The sequence below is a fragment of the Danio rerio genome, chromosome 11, assembly GCF_049306965.1.
Source record: "Danio rerio strain Tuebingen ecotype United States chromosome 11, GRCz12tu, whole genome shotgun sequence".
Classification (NCBI taxonomy): Eukaryota; Metazoa; Chordata; class Actinopteri; order Cypriniformes; family Danionidae; genus Danio; species Danio rerio.
In genome coordinates, this window is record NC_133186.1 from 2,194,923 (window position 1) to 2,219,271 (window position 24,349).

Here is a 24,349-nt window from a genome sequence, read left to right on the forward strand (position 1 = left end):
CTGTACATTAAATTTAGGTTTTATAACAGCCACACTCTAAGAAATGCTGAGCCATTTAAAACCAAATTGGGTAAAACGTGGACTAACCGAAAAATTGCGTAATATAGTTATATCAATTTAATTTTTTTAATTACCCAAGAAGTTGGGTTAGTCCCTAATAAACCCAGAATTGTGTTGAAGTAACCTGGCATTTTTTAGAGTGCTGAACTACAACCAAATAATTTTCGAATTTTGAAGTTTGTGTGCTACCAACTTTGGAAACAAATAACCTGCTTATGATGCGTTCGACAACAATCAGAGGTGAAAAGCTGCACACCCAGCAAGCATTTCTTGTTTTTAAAAGATGTCTAAAAGACGTCTTGACTAAGGCAAGGCTAAATTTGTGCTGTCAGTGAAAATCTAATAGACGTCTATAAATAGGCCAAAACTAGACTAGTCATCAAATAAACATAAATGAATGACTACACATATAAAGTCTGTCTATTTGACGACTAATCTAATTTCTTTGATGTCTGTTGGATTTTCACTAACAGTCAAAATTTTGCCTTGTTTTAGCCAAGCTGTCTATGTTTAGATGTCTATTGAACGTCTATTAAACACAACATTGTTTGCTGGAAAATTAAGTCACAAGTAGTAACTGATTTCGTTTGTGAAATTTGTTTTATAGTTGCATCACATCTCCGTCGTTTAAAGATTATAAAACAGTAAACTGCGTTAGGAAACGCCCAGATTGTGGGGTAATAATCTGATGACGATGGATGACGACTAGGCTGCTGCTTGTTTTTGTTCCCTGTCGTTTTTCTTTCTTTTTCGTGATGTTCATTTAACGCGGGTTCCCCCTTGCGTCACACTCCGGGGGTTCCTTGCGAAGTTGGCAACTTATTGTTGACAAGCTAGTTTGCTATATTAAAATGTGCATAGCCGAGATCCATTACAATGCATTACATTACATTGTATTACATATAATCAAACGTCGATGAACATTGACTGAAATACTTGTTAATAACCATTGGTGTAAAGTAACCAATCACAAAAAAACTCAAATTACAGTAATTGAGTAGTTTTTCTCAGAAACTGTAATTTACTAAGCAGTTTTAATAATGCGTACTTTCACTTTCCCCTAAGTAAATTTTTTTGTGCTGTATTGGTATTTTTTACTCCACTATTTTCCTTCAGACTGCAATCACTGCTTTATTTTTTCTCGTCTGTTGGGATTGGCTGAGTAGAAAAATCAGTTCTTTGATTTCCGTCAAATCAAATCGCACATAGAAGCTAAATCGCATACTGAAAAAACTGAAGGCATGGGAGATTTATAAATGCTGCAAACCGCTTAGCGGCATTGAAAATATGCAAGAAGATCTCTATAATCTTTAGATGCAAACATGGGGAGACTTTTTGGACTGCACATAATTGATGAAAAAATGATGTCTACTAAAAAAACAGTTTAAACCAGCCTAGGCTAGTTGGCTGGTTTTAGCTGGTTGACCAGCCTGGTTTTAGAAGGGTTTTTTTCCATTTCCAGGGTTTCCAGCCATTTCCAGCCTGGTCTTAGCTGCATGGTCAGGCTGGAAGAAAACAAGCTTAACCAGCCTATAGCCAGGCTGGGAGCCCATCCAAAACCAGCTATGTTCAGCTTAAACCAGGCTGGTCAAGCTGGATTTAGCTGGTCATTTTCCAGCCTGACCAGCTAAGACCAGGCTGGAAATGGCTGGAAACCAACATGGAATTGTCCAAAACCCCTATTAACCTCTGTTAGATGCAAACGTAGCTCTTTCTACAGTTTGCAATGATCTCATCAAATCTAAAGTATGTTGAATTTTAAACACGCTGTGTCGACTGGCAGACCATTCTGAGGGATGTAAACACAAACAAGGGTCCCGACGCATATCAATTCCTATAGCTTCTGAAAATCCAAAAAGAGCCACATATTGATAAATAATGTTGTGGTAGCTGTTTTAACATAAAGTTATGATTGAATCGCCTACAGTTATAAAACAGTTTGATAACAAGCTGGACATTTTCATGAGCCAATGACATGAACACATTGTAATGGTCTATCCCACGAATACATGATAACCCTCTAAAAAATGCTAGGTTGTTTTAACAGTACCTTTAACCTTTAACAGGTTGTTTTGAGTAAAATATGGCCAAATAAACCTGGGATAAACAAAAATAATAAATAGGCTTAATGATTTTAACTAACTTATTTTAGCCATAATTTATGTGTTTTTCAAACTATTTTTAGAGTGTCCCACATCATCATTCTGCTCCATGAGCAACTGTTGGCATAATAATAAATATTTTCCATCAAAAACCAACAAGGATATGCGATTTGATTGATTTATTCTTCTCGTTTTAATGAATGAGTGCGAAAACAGAGTTCCTTTCTGATTAATTAGCTTGCCTTATTTAGATCCTTTCAGCACAGAAGAGGAAAAAAGCCTAGAAGATGGTCTTTGACTTCCTCTAGTGGTGAAAGAGTGTAAATGTAAGGGCAATGGGAACGGTCACATAATAGGGAAACAAAACACAATATAGTAATTTCTTGTTTAACGCACCTCAGTAATCTTATTAAAGCATAGTTTTTACAGTTTGTGGAATTAATGCTCAGTATAACCTACAACAAAATGTGGCTTGCAGCGTATAATCTGAATTTGACAAATAGGTAAATTTTATTTGTTGGCCTTGCATAATTGCAATTAAAGAACATACTTTCATCTGTCTGTGAAGATGATTAGATATGATATGTCATTCCAGTTGTTTCTCTCTGTCCTCTATTTGCCTCTTTTTACATTTAATTCTCGTTTACATTTTATTCTTATTTCCCCTCCTTTTTCCTTTTACTTTTATGCACGTACACAAACTTTCATCCGAAAACCTAAATATGCATTTCTTCAGCTCACATATAATTTGATTTTTAATAAAATTAACGTGTGTAACTAAACTACGAATTGTGATTTTGATTACAAGTGTAATTATAAAATAACATGAGATGGCTGCCAATAAAAATACAGTTTATTTACAACCGCGCGTTATAACCTCTAAAATAATTTACCTATCTCTGGCCAAACATGGATCTCGAAGCCATTTAGATTTAAATGCAATAAAAATCTAACAGTTTCAATGAAAATTACATAAATGTCAGGCCTCACTGATGTACATAGATGTTTTATAACTTTTACTTTTAAAATGTACCAATGCAATTTGTTTCTCAGATCAGCACTTTCGGCTTCACAAACGATTGTCTTTAGTAAATGCTTTTAAAATGCAGAAAACACAGTCAGCTCGGTTGTTTGGGAAGGCCAAACTGCAATGTGATGGTGGTGTGTGTCTATACATGAAGGATTTCAAGTTCACGTAATACAACCCTGTTGTTTAAATGTTCCGCGCATCCAGGCAGTGACCTTGAACTGACACAAAGCCTAAACATGGACAAAGCTTTACAGAGAAGAGTGTGGGTGCGGCACTGCATGGTTAAAATACAAATATTGGGAAGCGGAGAAGGATTTAAGATGTTATGTGAAGGGTTTATTGGCCTTACATCGAAATTATCTTCTCATTAATTGACCCCTTATGTCGTTCTGCGGTCGAGATTTAATTTTAGGATTTGGTCATTAAATAGCAGCACATCCAAAACCTTTACACTTTAAATTGTTAAATATTAAAATGCTAAATTAAGAAGCAAAGTTATTTTTAAAATGAATTACTATATTTAATTACATTTGCTTATACAAGCATTGGTTTACATATTTAGATAACGATTATTTTATTTGTAGTGCGTGACCGTGCAATGAATAAACTGGCGAGTAAACGATAAAGCTAAACACTTATATAAAATATTTTGGTCTATGCTACATTTAAGACATTTCTTCGACAAAAAAGCCTTTATCAAATTTATATTACCTCTCCAAATATGCATCAAATGCTCTACATTTATAAATTCCCCATGCTTGAACGTGCAATGGATAAACGATGATGGGAACATAAAACATATTTAAAATAAAATGCTACGTTTAGGAAATTGTTTATCTTTTTTCTACATAAAATTTACATTTATTAAAATTATATTCTCCAATCATGCATCAAAAGCTTGCACCTCATGTAAACTTTAATGAGGATGCTGGGGACGCACTCTGCCTTAGTTATACTAAAATATTGTCCATATCACCTAAACAACTCTAAACATGGTCATTGGAAACCTGTATTTGGTTAGAAATGCATAATTTGAGAATTGCTAAATCATAATGAGACTAGGCACTTTTTATCAGAACTAATGGAAACTCAGAGCCAATGCGACCCATTGCTTTTTCTTATATGCTGATTCATCACTCTCTTTATCCATCAACCAAAGAAAGATTCTGTCAGTTGTTGACTGCTGCTGCAAAAATAAATAAATACATAAATAAATCTAAATATATAAAAATAAATAATAATAAATAAATAAATAAATAAATAAATAAATAAATAAATAAATAAATAAATCCTGAAACTATGGCTGGATCCATCTGCTCTAACTGATCTATCCTGGAGGCTCTATCTACTGGACATTATTAGTTTGGAACACACCACAGCCAAAATAAATGGTGCCAGTAAAATAAAAAAACTGTACAATTTTGGTTAAATATGAGGGACACTGTATCGTTTATGTTTTAATCCTGATTGTGTACTTATTATTACAATATTGCTGTTTTTTTTTATTTTATTTTACATTTTTTGTTGAGTGGATCTCGGGATTTGTTCAAAATCAGAATGTTCAATATAAAAATAATTTTAAAATGAGACTAGCTGATAAAATGTATACGAGGGAAACGTGTCACTGAGCCTCTACTCTTTTTGTGAGCTTTAAAGGGACAGTTCGCCCAAAAAATACAATTTCCTCTCTATTTCTTTACACTGAAGTAATTCTAAACTTTTTAATAAGTTATTTCTTCTTTTAAACCCAAAACAAGTCAATGATAAAAATGTTGGGGAAATAAGCAGCAGACATCCACTGGATCAGAAAACATACCAAATACTATGAAAGTCAATTGCTGCTTTTTCTGACATTCTTCAGTTTATCTTCCTTTGTGTAAAACACAAGACAGAATCTCAAACAGGTTTTGAACAAGGATGAGTGAATGATGATAACAACAATGCTCAAATAAAGCAGTGCAAGTTAACTTGACATTTCATTTAAGGATGATGCTCTCATTTGCATTGATCTAAGATGAAATACGTCTGATTTGATGACAAAATAATAATAAAGTGCTAAACAAAATATTTAATCACGCACATAAAAGAAAAACAATCGTTTAAAGCAGTTCAGGAGGCGTTTAACAAGAAAATATTAAAATAAGTTGTTAATATTTTAAGGTTAATACTTCTTTTTGTAAAAAGAGAAAAAAACAGTGGGTGGCACCTTCTGCGACTCATTCTCAAGCAGTGTCATGTGACCATACAGCCAATGGGGCGCAGCCTGGTTTCCTTATACGTTAAATGTCAGATTTGCTATAAACTACAAACTCTTAGCCGGGCCCGCCGAAATGGGCGAGCATAATCTCTTTAATCCGGGGTTTGTTGGACAATTGGTTAACATTAATGCAAGAGATGCATTTTACCTCTCCAATTTCCGTGCGTCGGGGGGACAGCTAGCAGGACTGCAAACCCTCCGCTTATCCAGAAGAGATAATGTCTGCTCTTTGCCTTGGAACCCATCGGAAGCATGCAGTGGATACCCACAATCTCATATTAGCGGCCCCGTTACCCTAAACCACACATACAATCAATCATGCGACATTACTCGGCAGGAAGACAACAAATGTTTTTATAGTGACAGTGCATGCGCCACCAGCGGCGGTGGTGACAATAACAGTACCAATCTTATATCAAAAGAGAAAGCATTGGATAACTCATCTGTATCCATTACTGCAGAGAACGGACAGAACAATCTGAACGGAATGGACAACGGAGGAAGTTATTCAAAATATGACTGCCTGACACCTGCAGAACAGCCAATCCCAAATCCTCGTTTGTGTCGGTCTCTTGAATCGGTTTCTGGCTGTTCGTTCATAAACGAGGGGGCCAAGACCTCATCAGGCATCACGCATTCACTAACATCCCCTGACATCCAAACAAGTGTTGCAGCACTAAACGGAGGTGAGTTTTTTTCTATTATATATCTTAATAAGATCAACATATGAACATGAGGATCTTGAAAATAATCCATGCATGTTTTATAAATGTGAATAAAATAGCATTCTGATTTAGTGTTTGATATATGTAATGTTTTAATTGGTTTTCTTTAAAGTCATCCGATATGCGAAGCCATTGCGTATTGTATATGTTTTGATAAGACTGTTTGTTAGAGCTTTTGTATTGGGCAAACATTAATGTTAACATACTTTTTTTGTTTGTTTAGGTGCTCTGTGGTACCCAATGCACAGACAAACTCGAAAGAAGCGTAAACCATATTCAAAACTTCAGCTGAACGAGTTGGAAGGCGAGTTCATCCTCAACGAGTTCATCACCAGACAGCGGAGGAGGGAACTGTCTGACCGGCTAAATCTCACGGACCAACAAGTGAAAATCTGGTTCCAAAATCGTCGAATGAAGAAGAAAAGGCTCTTGATGCGAGAGCAGGCTTTATCTTACTTTTAGAGCAATGGATGATGTTGGATTATACATAAACTGGCAACAGGACATGCTATTTGAACATATTTCTGATTGTTTGCAAATTACACACATGCAGTTGATATGTATGACGCATAGTATCAGTTCGCTGTGCACAAATAATAATTCATTCTTGGCCATTAAGTAACCACTACAGTTCTTAGTAACGCATGGAATTACACGAGAAATATAAAACACCCTGCATCATGCATACATCTCGAAAAGCTTGCTATACACAACAGAAGTGTTAATATAACATCAGGACAATAATTAATATATTTATTATTGTTGTTAATAAAAACAACAGTTTTAAAACAATAATAAAGCTTTTATTTTTTCTGCAACACTGTGCATAGCTTAAATGCCTCAAAATGTGATTCCATCATGCACCTTCGTACAAACAGCACATTAAAGGCAAAGCTGTAAATGTCGAACTATTCAAAAGTTTCATTAGATTTCCTAATTTTTGTTTATGCAAATTGGTGGAAAATTCCTATGAACTGATATCATCTCAATCTGCTCACGCCCAGCGGTTGAGGTAACAGCTTACAGTTTTACTGTTTACTTTAAATTCTATACAAATCGTACGATTTATATATCACAACTGGTGGAACTTTCACCCAAAAAGATTAAATATGATAACTGCAGGTTTTCTGCGGGTAAGGGAACAGATAAAAGATTGCCATAAGGCCATCCTAGTGGCAATTTTAGCTTGTAAGTAAAAATGAAGCTGTGATAGCCAATTTTTGGTGCTTCGGTGATGTCCAGACAAAAGGGCAGACCGCGGATATGTCCCTGATACAGTATTTGCATGCGAAAGTGCTTATAGCGCTAGTTTACTGAATATTCAAAGCAATGTATAGTGTTATTGTGGATAATAGGAATTTATAATCAGTGCAATGTCTTGTTTTTGTTAAAACATGTTACCTGGTGGTAAATGTCTGTTACACCAATAAGTATTAAATGATTGAGTCAGTGTAAGTGTGCAATTAATTTCTAATAAAAGTGGTCACCTGTGTAACTGTTACCTGTGTTGTGTTATTGTCTGACAATAACATAATCTGGTATTTTGCATTATTTGTTTTAATATAAAAAACGTCCTCTTTGCAACAAATAATATCACGCGAAATGAGCATGCATTTTTTATTGCTAAATATTGTTGCTAAAACAATATATTTCCCTTTCCGTATTAGGAATTAACTATAACTAAATTTTCTAATAGGGTAACTTAAATTATTTTGTGAATTTGTCACTTTGGGAAATAATTCACTCGGGTAAAGTTGATTTTATATTCGTTAAATTCGATTCGTTCATTCATTTTTGAACAGTGACAATATGTGACGCTACTTTGAATATTCGGCCTGAAATCGCATGCAAGTATGACTTCAAAACAACATTAGCACTATTTATTTGATTGTGATCAATGTTGTGCATTGATAGTCATTGGCTGCTAATGTGATTTAGAGTTATTTAGAGTTTGCAAAGAATACATTTCTGAAATTGTGTATTAGGGAGAATGTCTGAATGTGCAGCTATCAACATTTTTAGAGTTTGTTAAAGTTAACGTTGCATACCAAAATGAATGAAATTCGTCGCTTTAATGTCCTTTTTACTTTATTTATTTAATTTTTTTGTGCAAACACAACCCTCAGTTGTGTAAAACATGCATATTTATTATGGAAATGATATCAGTGTTATTCACTTTGAGTGTTTTTTATGAAGTTGTCAGATAGGATGCATTGTCAAGAATCTAGGTATAAAAACTTTGAACGTCAACACGTAACACGCTTTTTGTTTCTGCGGGAGGGCTAAATGTGCTTAAAGGATTAAGGTAACAGCGGATTCGACTTTGAGACAGACTCGGGCATCTTTACAACAGCCTGTCTGTGGCATTGAAGCAGACCTTGAATGTGGCCGAGGGGGGTTAGCTGGACATTGACCTATAGTGAAAGAAAATGGACATTGCAGATGTCTTCCTAAATGCGTTTATTTCGCTTCTTGGGCAATAAAAAGGCGAACAGATTAGATTTTTTATATCGCACCCGAAATCAGGAAACTGTCTTAATACAAATGAAAGTAGGCTAGTACACGTTAAATCTTTGTAAACTCAAAATACACATTCTAGGCTCATACAATATATATTCAAAAATCTTTAGTAAATTCTTTCAGTAGGTAGTGATGGCAAAGGAGGAACCATTTTGTTTTCCCATAGGAACTCTCAGTGAACAGTTTCTAAGTGAAGAGCATTTTAATTTTCACTACAGAAGCTTTTTGTGAAGCAAACAGTCAAACCATTTCAGTGGAGTCTAAACGTTGTTTATGGAACCATCGATTTTTGAGGATGTAAAAAGCAATTTCGGGCAAAACTATTGGTTTAAACTAGATTGCAGGTAGTATAAAATTAAATATTCTTTCTCATACATAAACCAATGAGTAAAATTGGGGTTTGATAATATTTTCGTTCAATTAAACGTACTTTGTTCAGATTATTCGTTATATTATTGGATTTTTTTTTAGCTTGCGCATAATGCAAAACCAAACGGACTACATTTGTCTTTGGACATACACTTGTATTTAAGACATACTGTTGTAGTTGTTGTAGGCTAATAAGTAGAACAAATTCGAATACTATTAAGCAATTTTAAGATATAATCTTTTATGTTTTTCTCCGCGTTGTCTCTTGTTTTCTCGCTTTGTGTGACCTGAGACTAAAGTATGCTTTTTGTGAATGTTTAAAGTAATATCGGCCAAAACAATTTGTTTAATCTAGATTACAGGTAGTATAAATTTAAACAATATTTCTTATTCATTCATTAATTATTAAATCTTATGGTTCAATGATATATTCGTTCCGTTAAACGTACTTCGTTCAGATTATTCATTATATTATTGGCTTTTTTTTTACCTTTCGCATAATGCAAAACCAAACGGACTACATTTGTATTTCTAGTCGTTAGACATACACTTATATTTAAGACATGCTTTTATATTTGTTGTAGGCTAACGAGTTAAACAAATTCGAACGCTTTTGAGAGACATTTTAAGATATAATCTTTTATGTTTGTCTTCGCGTTGTCTCTCGTTTCCTGGCTTTACTGTGTGACCTGAGACTTAAAGCACGAAGGAACAAAAGGATTCCTGTGGTTTATTACAAGTAATCTGCATTGTGTGTCAGTTATTAAAGGTCTGTCGGTCCATATTAAACGGTTTTACTGAACATAAACATGCCTATATTTTTTTAATAGGAAGACTGGACATAAAGATGTTCACGCGATGTTTTAAAGCGTATTTGGTCCATACGGATCTAACTAATCTCTTCTTGTTTGCTGTTCGTAAAGCGAAGGGTCGACTTCACTGGACAATTTTAGACTAGCCAAAAAAATAAATAAAAAAAGTAATAAAAAAAAAAAGAATTGTAAAATCGATAAGTTTTGGTTCATGTATGAATTTTCTTTTATAAAAATTTCACAAAATGTACATATTTTTAGCAAGTTAGCCGTGATTTATTATTTATGTTGCTTCCTTTTATATTTTTGAATGCACTATTCTGAAAAGCTTAAATATAGGAGATGATTTTAATCAAATATTTATTTACTTTTATGGTTAAAAAATACTTTAAAACACCAACTCAGGGAAACGTTATACACATAAACATTGAAATGTTTGATAAATCGGCTGGTTTTTAATTAAGCAATTCAGATTCACAACATGTAAACAAAATGTTTGTTTGTTTTTCTAAAAAGCGTGTTTTCGTTGACTCTAAAATCTTTACTGTGTGTAAAACCTTGAGAATTTGGTCCTGCTGAGTTCAGACTGCGGTTTTCGATTTGTTTTGTCAGAGCAGAGAAAGCAATAAAATAAAACTTACAACACAGCTAGATGTGGTGTGACAAGGAAATGGCTCGAAATGTATATTTTGGAAGGACAGGAAGAACAGGAAATATAGGTAATATATCTGAAGTGATTCGAAAACTAACTTCAAACGCAAACACTCGGTTTTCTCTTAACTGAAAATGGTAGGAAGTAGCGGAGGAAATTAAACAAAGTGAGAAACATTCATGGGGCGCCATGCATGACTGCAAGCGATTTCTGCAACTTCCGATTTTTTTCTCGATAAGGAAAAGTACGTGCAGTGTTAAATATTTTAAGGAATGATAACTAAGAGGCAATTTTTTATTTAAAAGTTTTGCATTAAAAGTTCACCCTCTCAAGCAAACGTTAAACACATGCAACCCTGGTAATATGTAATAATTGTGTTGGTGTTTTTGTACTGTAACGCTGACATTTTTTATAATTATATTTTGCAACAAAACTAATCAGCTTTATGAAATAAAATCTAAAGTCTTTCGTACTTTGTTTCATGGGTTTTGTGTGGTTTCTAAAAGACAACAGAATAATAAATTGTAATATAATACAATTTATATGTATTGTCACCGTTTTGAAAACTAAATTGGCTTACAGGGAATAATATGAAAGTACTGAAATAGTCTATTTATTATTTTTTATTTCTTTTTTAGAAATTAAGAAGATAAATGGCCTAAGTTTTTTTTTCTTTTCTTTTTCTTTCTTTCTTTTTTTTTTTTTTTTTTTTTTTTTTGTATAGCTTGGTAAAATTATAGTGTGTGCACATATGGATTGCCATAGTCTTATCTCCCAATCCCGCCCCTTGAGGCATGCCAACAGTTATTCAGTCATAAATAGTAAGCTAGTACACCAAGTCTCATGTGGCTTATGATCCGTTCTCGGAATAGGCTGCTAACAAATTAAAGAGTTCAACTGATTAAATACAACTGGTTGCTAACAAGACTGAATCAATATATCAGCTTCAAAGCATTGTTACAAATTGATGCTGCTCGCTTACTCTTGGCCTTGTTACTTGGCCTGCTTACTCTTGGCCTTGTTATTATTGCACGGCCTTGGTTCACACTTGAAACTGCCCACAGTTTAAGCAAGGGAGTTTAACTGTTTGGCTATCATCCAACTAACATAACCGTAGACTAAAGAGTCAAATAATACGTTCGTATATGCATATGCCACATCTAACCTGCTGCGAATTTGGTCTCTGTTCAACGCACAATTCGATGTAAATACGCAGATATACGTTTATTCTATTAAGTTACATAGTTGATATAAAAAAAATTGACAATGTGTTGCCACTATGATACAAAGACATATAGTCTAAACTTAACCAGCAAACAGGATTGTTTAATAAATTACCTTTATCAAACGGCATTGTCGCGTCTATTTCGGAGACCAGAGGACAGCACACTTTGTTGCTATAATAAAACTAAACGGTTGACACAAAGAAAAGCAGTTTTAAAAATAAAGGTTATTTGTTGTTATGAAAATACTTTAAGCATTCATAAAAATTTGTCAGTGCTCAAAATATTTTCTATGACGCAAAAACGTAAAAAAACACAAAAATGGTTATTAAAAAAATTATCTTCAAGGATTTTTGAGGAACAAAAAATGGTTTGTCTATTTTGAAACTTTGCTATCTAATCCATAAAACAGATTTGGTTGCTAAAGAACTTTTTGTCTTGAATAAAAATGTCGATTACCAATTTCTCAATACTCTTTTCATATTTCAACGTAAACAATGTTGAACACTCATTTGAATGACATTTTAATTATAATCCCAGCTGTTGGTTTTGTCCTCATGATACTTGAATTATTTTAGTATTTGTTTGGTGAAACTACGGCTTCGGTGAACACACCGCCATTGATAACAGCATTTAGGCTACCTAGTCTTGAACCGAATAACATAACAGCTTATAATATAGCCTCTGGAATAGCTAGCCGTATTGTTTGTATTGACGTACAACTGGAGACTAAGGATAGTCTATAAAACGTGAAAAGTCTTATCAAATATATTACAAGTCTATTCGAAACTCATGCGTGAAATGTTAATTGACTTATACAGCAGCATTTACATGAAATAAATTCAACAAAACCGAAATGACTGACTGGAGATAGACATTCACTTGACGCGACCGCAGGACTAAAGGCTGTTGCTGTTGCAATGTAGGTTTGCATGTAAACATGCTATACGAGCTGATTATCATGAATTAACATTGCATTTTAGACATTGATATCAGTGTTATATAATATTTTACATTATACGTTTACTTTTGTTTTTGGGTTAGTGCTCTACATTACCACAGCATTAAGTCATTTCACTTCAGAGATTTACTTTTTGTTGACAGAAAAAAAGCGGTCAGAAAGCTAATTCCATTTATACACTAAAGGCATTCATTACGTTATTATAAATTGCCGCAACGCTCCAAAATGTACCAATTGCAAGTATTACACATGTACACACTCAAATTTAGATTGAAATGTTAAGTACTGGAGGGAACAGCTAAAAGCAATTATGCTCTCGTCGCTTTGAAACTGCACATTTCTAGCGCGTGCACCTTTGAGTGAACCACTCCTACGTTTGCAACCGTTCCAAATTGATATATGAGAATATCTACTTTCGATCACGTGTCTAAGGACCAGTTAGTGGGATAGCACGTCATCTCGCCTTTCCAAATTTCTCCTCTACTGTTCGAATCCAAGGCATCTATTTTGGTCTTGCGGAGGACTGAAGGGAATAATGTTCAACTCTGTCAATATAGGCAACTTCTGCTCCCAGTCTCGTAAAGAAAGGACTTCCGAGTTCGGTGAGCGGGCGAGCTGCGCCTCAAATCTGTACCTCCCCAGCACCTATTATGTCCCAGAATTTTCTACAGTCTCTTCGTTTTTACCACAGGCCCAGTCACGGCAAATAACTTATTCCTATTCCACTAACTTCACGCAAGTACCGCAAGTGAGGGATTTGCCATTCGAGTTGAATCCGTCGGGAAAGTGGCACCACAGGGGGAACTATTCATCTTGTTATGCGGAGGAGGACTTAGTGCACAGAGATTGCCTTCCGCCGTCAGCCACCATGACGGAAATGTTGATGAAAAACGAAAATGTCTACAATCACCACCACTACCACCCGGCTATTAACCATCCCGGCACTGGCTTTTACTCGAGCATCGGAAAGACCAACGTTCTTCCGCAGAGTTTTGATCGTTTTTTAGACTGTGCCCATAGCGGAGCAGATGGTGGATCTGAAGGTAACTGTTTGCAGAAAGGCAGCTCTGGAAAGCCGGAGTCGGCGTCTCAAGTGTCTTCAGTTCTCCGCAGTACTGCAGATGGGGAGAAAGAGCTTGAGTGTGAGAAAAACACTACCTCGGGTTCTTTTGAAACCTCGTCGGGAACAAAAAACGACAACCAAACCAAATCCGGTCACTCTAGTAAGTATAACGATTGTAAAAGAAAGAAAGGTTGGGGTAGAGCGGCGTTTCGTCTGTTAGATTTTATGTGGAGTTTTATAAGCATTCAAGGGATTTTATTATAACCTACAAAGCTTTTTCTTTGCACGGGAAGAATTTTTACGATGGGAAAGGTCTTTGAAAAAACATCATGTTTCACACGGGCGAACTATCTGTTAGTCTGTGAAATTGTAAGAGGGAGCAATTGTGACAAATAGTAACTTTGATCATGAACTTGCGATGAACATTTTAGGGGATGTAACTTTAAGCAGTCAATGATAAAAAGCAATTGAGCAGAACATTGCTTTCAGCATCTGAGAAGACTGAAACCAGTTTAAGTAAAACCCATCAAGCAAATATCTACCTAATCAGAATGTTTTACCAATTACAGAGCATCATTTGCATCTCTTTTTTTATTTAGAACTTTACCAACCAAACCCGAATGTGTATTTTTTATTAATTTAGTATTTGCTATGTACATAGGCTATTTAATTTACTTAACATGCATTTTACGGATAAATAGAATGTAACAATAACAAACAGCCTCCATATGCGGTTATATTACTATTATTATTATTTACCAAGGTACACTTGTTAAAGTAGCTATTGGGTAGCGCGAGACGTACAATAATGGGAAAAATAAAAACAATATTAACTGATGATGTTCATGTGGCGATTTTTGACTGTTTTCTCATTTGTTTATTTGTTCTAAGCTACTCCGCGAATGAGGAAGAAGCGATGTCCATACACCAAGTTTCAGATCCGAGAACTCGAGCGAGAATTCTTCTTTAACGTTTACATCAACAAGGAGAAACGGCTTCAGCTCTCCAGAATATTAAACCTTACTGACCGACAGGTCAAAATTTGGTTTCAGAACAGACGAATGAAGGAAAAGAAGTTAAGCCGAGATCGCCTACACTATTTCTCTGGAAACCCGCTGATGTGAACTGTGAACATTTCTCCGAGGGACAAGAAGTATGTTATTTCTGAAAGGAAATTAAACCGATTTTGTTTTCAGACAATAATGGCATGTGTACTGAAGTGGATATTCTCAGAAAGAGACTGGCGTGAGGGAAAAAATTAAAACTGTCATTTTTGAAAAATCATTTTTTGTTTCAATGAGAAGATCCTCAGTATTTAACCTCCATTATTATTACTATTATCACTATTATAATTATTACTGTATTGATCAACAAACTGTTTGAAAACACAGGAATATTGTAATCTTACATCAACATGCTATGCAATTAAAACCAATATTCCAAAATAGGGGCTGTGGTTCGTGTATATTTGTATTTACTTGAGCTGACTGTTTTGCCGGTGCGACAACAACAACAATAATAATAATAATAATAATAATAATAATAATAATAATAATAATAGACAGGAAATAGGAAAGGTTAACAGCTAAAATTATAGTGTTTTAACAAAGGTTGTATTTTTCATGATAAAGTCATACGCATAAATATGTTAAATAAATTTTAGCTATTTTTTAATAGACAGTTATTAAATTACATTACATATTTGTTTATATAGAAACTTAAAAACGTTTAATTCACTATTTACTACACCATATTCCAATACCAATAGAATCATGAAATTACACGTATAATAAAATGGCTAAACTTAAATGCAATATAAAACACATGTTCAACTACTTATGTAAACAATAATACAATTCCACTGCTTACAAATTTAACAATATTTCTTTGGAATTTTCGTAGTGAGCACATTTAAGTAAACTGCAAGGAAATTCGCTTGATTAAAAAAAGTTATTTAACAACAGGAACAACAAAAACATCTTGGCATATTTGGTGTGTCCTTATGTGTAAGAGAGAGCGTGAAGTGGGAAGACAGCACTAAAAGTATTTTTCAATGGTCGTTTGGAAACTCTTCAAGTCTAGACACAGTCGTAAAGGCATACAGGCGAGAGCTGGTTTTCCGCCTAATTGTACCTGAGGCTGAACTGAGATTTCGTCTTCTGTCAGAAACAGAAGGTCTCTTTTATATTTGCACTTTTAGGGTATTAACACCATTATATACACGTGAATGCCCTGTCTAAAAATATCTAGTTGTTTAAACAACAACGAATAAATGTTCAATATATACAATCTGTTTACAACAGCCCTACACCAAGCAGAAAGTCTACAACGTAAGCAGCTTGAGGCCATACACATTGTTTTTTATTTTATTTATATATCCTACGAGCGTGGATTGCTTTGAAAATACATATATAATTTAATTTAATGTTAATTTTATTCAAATTGGATTCTCAGTTGGGTTTTGGTGCTAAATCACTACATGCAACATGACAAGTGACTTTGGACTTGGCCCGCAGATTTTTACCGCCTAGGTCATGCCGGGTCACGCCTACGAAAGTCCTCCCATTTTGTCCGCCCCTCCCTAAAATGAGCGCATCTTTCTATAGACTAAAAAGCAGCTGAGAATGGACGGTAACTCATAGAAGCTTTCTCTTCAAGCGTCCTTGTGCGCCCGACTTACACAGCAGGCATCTTTATAACCTTGTGTGCATTTCGGCATTTCCCCATCGAACCAATTACCTAGCTATATAGCCTAATAGTTTTGTAAAGCTACATAAAGCAAGTCACCATTTCAGTAAATGCATCTCATCCATATAGGAACAATTAATTTCTTATTTGCTCATTGTTACGAATGTACCAAAATTAAAATATAACTTAACCTTGTCTGTTTGTCATAGATGAAAATATTCTTCAACGAGACAAAAAGAGCGCACACCTTTAATCTGTACTGGCTACCGGGTGTGGCTTACCTTCTGGACGGCTTCGTGTTCTGCTCCAGCCCGCGGTCGGTGAGCGAGCGACGACTCATAGTTCCTCCGATTTTAGGACGATTTTCTTGCTGGTGGAAAGAAAACACTTTATACGGAAAGCCGAAGCAGAGACAATATTAACTTTTTAACCTGTAAAATCTCTTCCCAGAGCATTTAAAAGCAGACAATATGCCTATTCCATATGCAACTTATATACCCCCACCCATCCACCCACACCCTTGTTCTATACCTTGATTTGTTATGGACGTTGTTAAAAGTTTGTGTTGCTCCTGCGTTATTACCATCTTTAAATGAATCGCTTGCTGTATTACTCGATTGTCGCTTTGGCCAAAAAAAACGTAAATGCGTACAAGTAAATATGGAATGTTTCATTCTAAAATATGCGGTTTAAAAAATAAATAACATATAACATTGTATATCTGTTGTTTACTTGTGTTGTTCACCACCTACACACGCTCACACACACAAACACACACACACACACACACACACACACACACACACACACACACACACACACACTCTCTCTTATTACCCCCATGGCATAGTGTATACAATGTGTATTAAATAAGGTATTTTTGCAATTAAGCAAATTACAAAACAGCAGGAGGAAAGAAGAAAATCAAATCAAACTGAATATAAGAGCAGGGGAACAATTACTGGATGAAAAAAATGCAAAATTCTAAAATTGTAACAGTATTGTAATTATACGACTATTATCTTCACAAGCATTATCATTGATGCAGTATGTTTGACAGTAGCCAACTTTTCATTTCATAAAGTGCATTTATTCTGAAACAACAACCTATATATTCAAATTAACATGCAATTTAATATATAAAACTGTAAATTCCTATTGTAAAGCAATGTAAATTATATTTTGATTTCAGTCACTATAATTGCCCTATTATATGACTTATAATCAATATTGTAATGCAGTCCTAGTCATAGTTTATGAACAAAACTATGTAAGTGATTTGTGATATTGTGAGTAGATTTTATGTGATTTGTGTTAGTTAATGCCTGAATTAATCTTAATTATCCCTAATATCAATGCCCCAACAACTATAGAAAGACAGATAAATACTGAGCAGGTTCATTTACCTTAAATACAACTGTTGCTTAGACTTATGTTGTTTAAAATAATGTTTATGCCTGAAAATGAGCGTCCAGATTAAAATCAATGTAATTCTGTAACAGTTTGAAATATTAACTAATTTGGGCTCATTCATTTTCCTTCAGGTTAGTCCCTTTATTCACCAGGGGTAGCCACAGCGGAATGAATCGCCAACTTATCCAGCATGTTTTACACATCGGATGCCTTTACAGCTGCAACCCAGTACTGGGAAACACCCATACACACTCATTCTCTCACACACACATTGACTATGGCCAATTTAGTTTATTCAGTTCACCTATAGGGCATGTCTTTGGACTGTGGGTGAAACAAGAGCACCCGGAGGAAACCTACACCAACATGGAGAGAACATGCAAACTCCATACAGAAATCCCTTCTGGCTGTGAGGCCACAGTGTTAACCACTAAGCCACCATTTCGCCAATTTATTAATTAATTTTTTTAATTTGAAAGAAAATTGATTCATCTTCAACATTAAATAGAATAAAAAACATTAAAGTTAATAAAAAAGCTATTTATTTTTTAATAAACATTTACTGCATCATGTATTGATATAAAAAAACCTGTATATTTCATTTCAAGATTAAATTAAATGTCAAATTAAATCCATACATATGAAGAAGCTGTTCCACATCTGACACCCAACCCACCAAAAAAATTCGTAGTAGGAGTTTTAGTAGCTACAAACACTGTCCACTAGGTGCTGGTTGTGCTCCTTGATTTACACCACAACAGTGTGATTTACAACCTTTTGTTTGAATCAAAATAATATTAAAAAAATCTTCTAACCACCATCAAAAAATCTTGATAGGTTTTTAATTATTTTTAAAAACATTAAAAATAAATATGTTTTCATATGATGGGATACATAAAAAAACTATTACTATAAATAACAATATACATGCATACTTATATATACAACTTTTAAAAATCTTTTTTCATGATACTGTATGTGTGTATCACCTTTTCTGTGACAAAAGCCAACTTTCAAATTAATAAAATAATGAAAAAAAAATCCTGCAATAAATTTCTAAATTACCATCACTACATAATTTAAGTAAAGTAAGATTTAAGTAATTTCTCAATATTAGTTTATGTTTGATATAGGATAGTATTGTTTTAAAATGCCTGTGGTACTTAAGAGGTTAAAAAATGATTGGCAAGGACAACTTCAATTATTAATAAAGACTCTATAACTATTGCAATTCATATCAGACAAGGTAAACACTGGAACTATAACTTGGTTAGCCTACTGATAAGAAATTAAGCCAAAACAGAAGCAGTCAATGCAAAGCACATGTACTATGCAAACAGTGTTTAATTACGGGTATTTGTTGTGGCTAAAAGGCATACTTATTCACTTATAGTCTCTGTAAACATTGACTGACTTTCACAGCAGGTTACAGGAACACAGTTATAGGAACTAGCCACCAGACCTGGTTCACAGAGATTTCATTTCACACTTTCAAGTATTACTTTCAAAGTCTAAAGTAATGCAATCCAGCCAAAAGCAACATCAAGAGTTGAATTCAACAAAATCAACAACTAATCAACCAAGACTAAAGCTGTGTTTCCTTGTGTGCTATTTGTTTGATAAAAACATCAACATCAACTGAAAGAGCGAGAAGAAGGACTAAACCTTCCATGACTGCTTTATATCGTCATATATCATGATAACATATATCTTAGAGGATTAGAAAAAAGAACACAAAGGGTAACCGCTACATTACCTATTTGAGTGTTTTCTTCAAAATACTGTCACCATTTTGTATTTTATGCATTCACGCAAAAGCCTTAACATAAGCTGTTTAAATTTCTAGTAACATTTTAAAACAACATTTCACAATTTGTGCTGGATAACACCCTCTGAAATAGGAGGTAATTTAGTTCCCCAAATAGCATTCCTAGCACTAAAATCATTTAAAGTTCCCACAGTGCAACCATGCATTAAAAAGCAGCTACTTTTAGAGATATTTTTAAGAACTGTGAAAGTGTTCCACTGATTCGAAAGCCTCTTTTGACAAGTTAATGCCAAGGCTGTAATGTACATATAATTTTCCTTGTTATGCTCTGTCTTGTATACACTAAATCTGTCCACATAGATTTAAAGTATATTAAAAATAATAGTTAATAAATATCAAAATTACTTCTCTAGTAAAATTATTCTCCCTAGTGTGGTTTTAAACCTTTAATTAGTTTCATTCTTCTCTTGAACACATACACACACACACACACACATACATATATGTATGTATGTATGTATATATATATATATATATATATATATATATATATATATATATATATATATATATATATATATATATATATATATATATATATATATATATGAGGGGTTCCCAAACTTTTTAGCCCGCAAACCCCAAAATGACAATGCCAGTGACTCGCGACCTAAATACAGAATAAATAAATACAGAAACCTTGCATGCAATGGTGCACACACACCAATAGACCCAGGTCTATTCTTCGTTTATTTTTTTCTGTAGGTTATGGATAAAATATGGTAATTCGTAAGGTTTAATAAAAATTAATAGATTTTAGAAATCATCAGGTGATGGATGGATGGATGGATGGATGGATGGATGGATGGATGGATGGATGGATGGATGGATGGATGGATGGATGGATGGATGGATGGATGGATGGATGGATGGATGGATGGATGGATGGATGGATGGATAGATAGATAGATAGATAGATAGATAGATAGATAGATAGATAGATAGATAGATAGATAGATAGATAGATAGATAGATAGATAGATAGATAGATAGATAGATAGATAGATAGATAGATAGATAGATAGATAGATTGATTGATTGATTGATTGATTGAAGGCAGGTGTTTGTGGACTCCCTTTAAGTTGCATAGTGGAAAATAAATTAATAAAGAAGTCGATGGGTGCCAACTACCAGCATTTTGTTTTGTTTTTTAATCTTTTTTGTGTTCAACAAAAGAAATTCATATAAATTAGGAAAAAGTTAAAGATGTGGAAATGATGAAGCACTTTTCATTTTTGGGTGATATATTTTGAGCTTATGCAGATGGTGTAATACATGCACCGTATCACCCAGTGGTCTTGTTCTGTTTGATCATTCACATTATGTCAGAAAAACTGAGCTACACAAGGACATTTTGCAAAGATTGCTTCTGATGATGACAATTACACTACAAGGAAATTGCGCAGACCATTGCAGAACACAGACACGCATTTGGTCATCAAGACTGTGGACACCAGCGCATATTGTCTGCAAGCAGCCCAGCCTCCCCTCCATCTGTCCATGCTTATTAGTGGTTGAGTATGCTTAAAAGATTCAATTCAATTCATCTTTATTTTTTTAGCACTTTAACCATGTCGATTGTGTCAAAGCAGTCTAACATAGATGAAGTTCTAGCAAACTCAAACTGCCACAGTCCACACAGTTTTCACAGATGACGTTCAGTTTAGTTCAGTGTAAGTTAAGACATGCACAAGATGAAGTTGAATGTGGAAAATTAAGCCTTTTTATGGATAGCTCAACCATAACATTTAATTTAACTCACTTTTTACTCACTCTCAAGTGGTTCCAAACCACTGAGTTGAGTTTTTTCAAAAGAAGATATTTTGTAGAATGTTGAAAACCTGAAACTATTGACATCAATAGTAGGAAAACATTACAATGAAAGTAAATGGTTAACAGTTTTAAAGATTGAGATTGGGTATACTTAAAATACAATCAACTATACCCGGAATGATTGGCCAATACTGCTCATCCGGGGTTGAGTATCCTACATGGACAAAGCTGTGCACCAGATGGAGTAGAACACGGAAAAATTTGCCAGTTTTCTGTAGTGAAGACACAGAGCCCTCTATCTCCAAAAAATACACCATACCTGACCAAGTCAGTTTCTCAAGAAATCGTTATAATGAAACATAAAATTCATTTTAAACGCTCAGAATTATGCTTTAAGGGTCATCATTTAAATGTAGATACTTTGAACAAAAAAGACTGCATTAGGGTGTGTTCAAACAAACAAGTAGTCTAACAAGACAACACAATCTCATGGCAAATAATTGATTAATTTCTGGATGGTCAATTTCCGTACGATCTGCTCAAGTTGCAGGCTATTTAGGGGTGGGTCTTACGTTTCATAAATACTAAACATAAAACTGTGTAAAAAAAACATTTACGAACTTATTATAACTACATGTAAGCTATTTTGTACGTCAGTGCATGTTTAGTCTCAGCATCTTTAAAGCTGACGGTGTTCAATCGTGTTTTGATGTTTTTAATCGTGTTTAGTGCTTTTTTTTTAACCTAATTTTATCTACCAATGCCATCCCCATAGATATTGGAATATATTGGAAATATATCATGCACGTGATCGTTTGCTTCATGAATACTGGATAGAAAGTCGTAGGACTGCAGTTGCAGCGTGCTGCCTCAATGGTGGCACCCTTACACCATAAAAAGCTATTCACAATGGCGACTGCATCAGTCCCGCATTCAAAGCAGTCCTCATAAAGCATTTATTTAAACCTGCTTAAACAAATGCTTAATACTTTGTTGCAGTTACAAGACACAATAACTATCACGTTTAATTAATGTTACAAATATTGTAGCAGGACAATATATTTTATTTTAAATCAAATAAAAGTGATCATATTTAAGCATGAATTTTTATATAATATATCATCTGATGTAGTTATCTGAAGTACATACATTTTACTATATGCAATATTCTGAAGATCCCTCGTTTTTCAACTTTGTTTTAACCTATAGCCTATCCACTGTAATTTAGCTAATACTGCCTATACAACATTATACTATAGATATTTTAAGGTAACGAAGCTAGGAACGTTTAAATTTGGCAGCATAAATAAATAAAATATTTGGATAAATGTAACAAACGTTGTGAAACATAAAACGCAAACACAATTTTATTTAAGTGTTTGTATTTAAATATGCAGATTCTACCATGCCCCAATAACAAGTGAAAATCCCTTTCAATCCCTTTCCATATACCAGACTAAAACAATTGCATGATATTCGATTTAAATTTAGCCTCAATATAACGAGACATACTATAATATCTGTAGGCCCACAGTTTTTCTTTATGCATAAATTTACTTCTTTATAGGCTTTATATGTTACTTAGTCCTATACGGAACACAATATATCCCCATGTCTGATGAGAAGGCTATGAAACGCTTTTGAAGTGTGCTGTTTAAATAAAGTGTAACAAAATTGTGTTGATTTAAGTAACGCAATGTAAGTAAAGATCACAAGCTATCAGTATCGGCTTCGATTGATTGCTGGATCAGGATTTTATTACCAGCAAATTACACAGAGCAGACGCGACAAAGATGCGTTTTAATGCGAAGAGGAGGACGGGCTTGCGTGGGGATTTTTTTCGTGTTTTTCTCTGGAGCTCATTTCTCATGGTGCACAATGGCGCTTCGCCCTTTTGAGGATGCTATTACATGCAGGCACTGTTTTATAATACTAGGGGAATTATAAGAGGGACATAGAAGCGTGATGATATTAAAATATGGATATAAAAAACCTGGATCACGAACCGTCGACAGCAGAAGGGAAAGAAGGTAAGACCACACACTGCTTTAACTTGGACAGCACATTTAAAGCTGAAGGTGTTATCAAATTTAAATAAATGCATTGGATTTTTTCTTTTATTGTAACATCTTTCTTTGTTCTTAAAATGTTATGATTATGTACACCATGGGGATATGTGGTGACGTCACTGTTTAATGTTCTGTGTGCTATTTTATTATCATTTTAGAGCGACTAATATATTTGAATTATCTTAGAAGATTTTTTTTTTGTATATTTTTCTGAAGAGAGGATAATTGAAATGCATCGATACAATGAATTTAATTTTTAATGTCGAATAAATGGATGTCAATCTGGCGTCGTCTACGGTTGTTTGAGAAATGTATTGTGATCTCACGAAGGGCATGGCTGGAGCATTGCTTTAGATTATGCGCGGGTATTTTCCGTGTGTTTGCAGATAACAGTTGATTTGATATTGTATGAGAATTAAATATGTCCAATACCCTTAACCGAACTGATAATAAAGGAAGGTCTTGAAGTGGATAGCCCGTCCAGCTGATGCGTGGTTTAGGTAGTTTGATGTTGTTGGGGTTGACTTCCTGGCTCGACAACAAGAAACTGCCTTGATTACGTCAGTTTGCCTTCATCAAGGCCGTTCATTTCCGCCAAATTACCCTTGCAGACTGCGCAAATGGCATTGTAAATGAACCACCGCCGGCGGCTCTACAATACACAGTATCCTTCTATCCTTTCAACATCTTCGTCGGGTTTATATGGTGGCCAGTAAAAAGAAAACTCTATGGCTTCCAGTGGGTGAATTGGGGTTATAAACCCAGAGGTTGTAAGAAACAATCTCTCCGCTTTGTTGGTAAGAC

At 34.4% G+C, this 24,349-nt stretch overlaps 3 protein-coding genes and 1 non-coding gene across 5 annotated transcripts in view; 3 read left to right on the forward strand and 1 right to left on the reverse strand.

Moving 5' to 3' along the window:
- calcoco1b (calcium binding and coiled-coil domain 1b) overlaps positions 1-5,744 on the reverse strand; it is a 57,267-nt gene extending 51,523 nt beyond the window's left edge. Inside the window, exon 1 of one of the 2 annotated variants that reach the window (XM_073915558.1) lies at positions 5,598-5,744. The gene's annotated coding sequence lies outside the window, so the exon portion shown is untranslated. The remainder of the gene's footprint in view (positions 1-5,597) is intronic. The other variant, XM_068224124.2, reaches the window with a different exon arrangement.
- Positions 5,523-6,636, forward strand: hoxc12b (homeobox C12b). Its single transcript, NM_131545.1, is given in 2 exon segments — positions 5,523-6,135; positions 6,398-6,636. Coding segments are annotated over 2 exon segments (852 nt in total).
- Positions 6,637-13,180: 6,544 nt separating this feature from the next.
- hoxc11b (homeobox C11b) lies at positions 13,181-17,956 on the forward strand. Its single transcript, XM_009300573.5, has 3 exons — positions 13,181-13,934; positions 14,666-14,927; positions 16,672-17,956. The coding sequence occupies exons 1-2, from the start codon at positions 13,247-13,249 to the stop codon at positions 14,896-14,898; spliced, it is 921 nt and encodes a 306-aa protein (XP_009298848.2). The 5' UTR covers positions 13,181-13,246; the 3' UTR covers positions 14,899-14,927; positions 16,672-17,956.
- Positions 17,957-24,020: 6,064 nt separating this feature from the next.
- On the forward strand, positions 24,021-24,130 carry mir196c (microRNA 196c). Its single transcript, NR_030653.1, has one exon. It is a non-coding gene; the product is annotated as a microRNA 196c (primary transcript).
- Positions 24,131-24,349: the final 219 nt, after the last annotated feature.

Excerpts from the sequence above, each read along its gene's own strand:
- hoxc11b (XM_009300573.5), top strand. The coding sequence starts at position 13,247 with ATGTTCAACTCTGTCAATATAGGCAACTTCTGCTCCCAGTCTCGTAAA. Across the intron at positions 13,935-14,665 it reads AACCAAATCCGGTCACTCTA|CTACTCCGCGAATGAGGAAG; the intron begins GTAAGTATAACG and ends ATTTGTTCTAAG.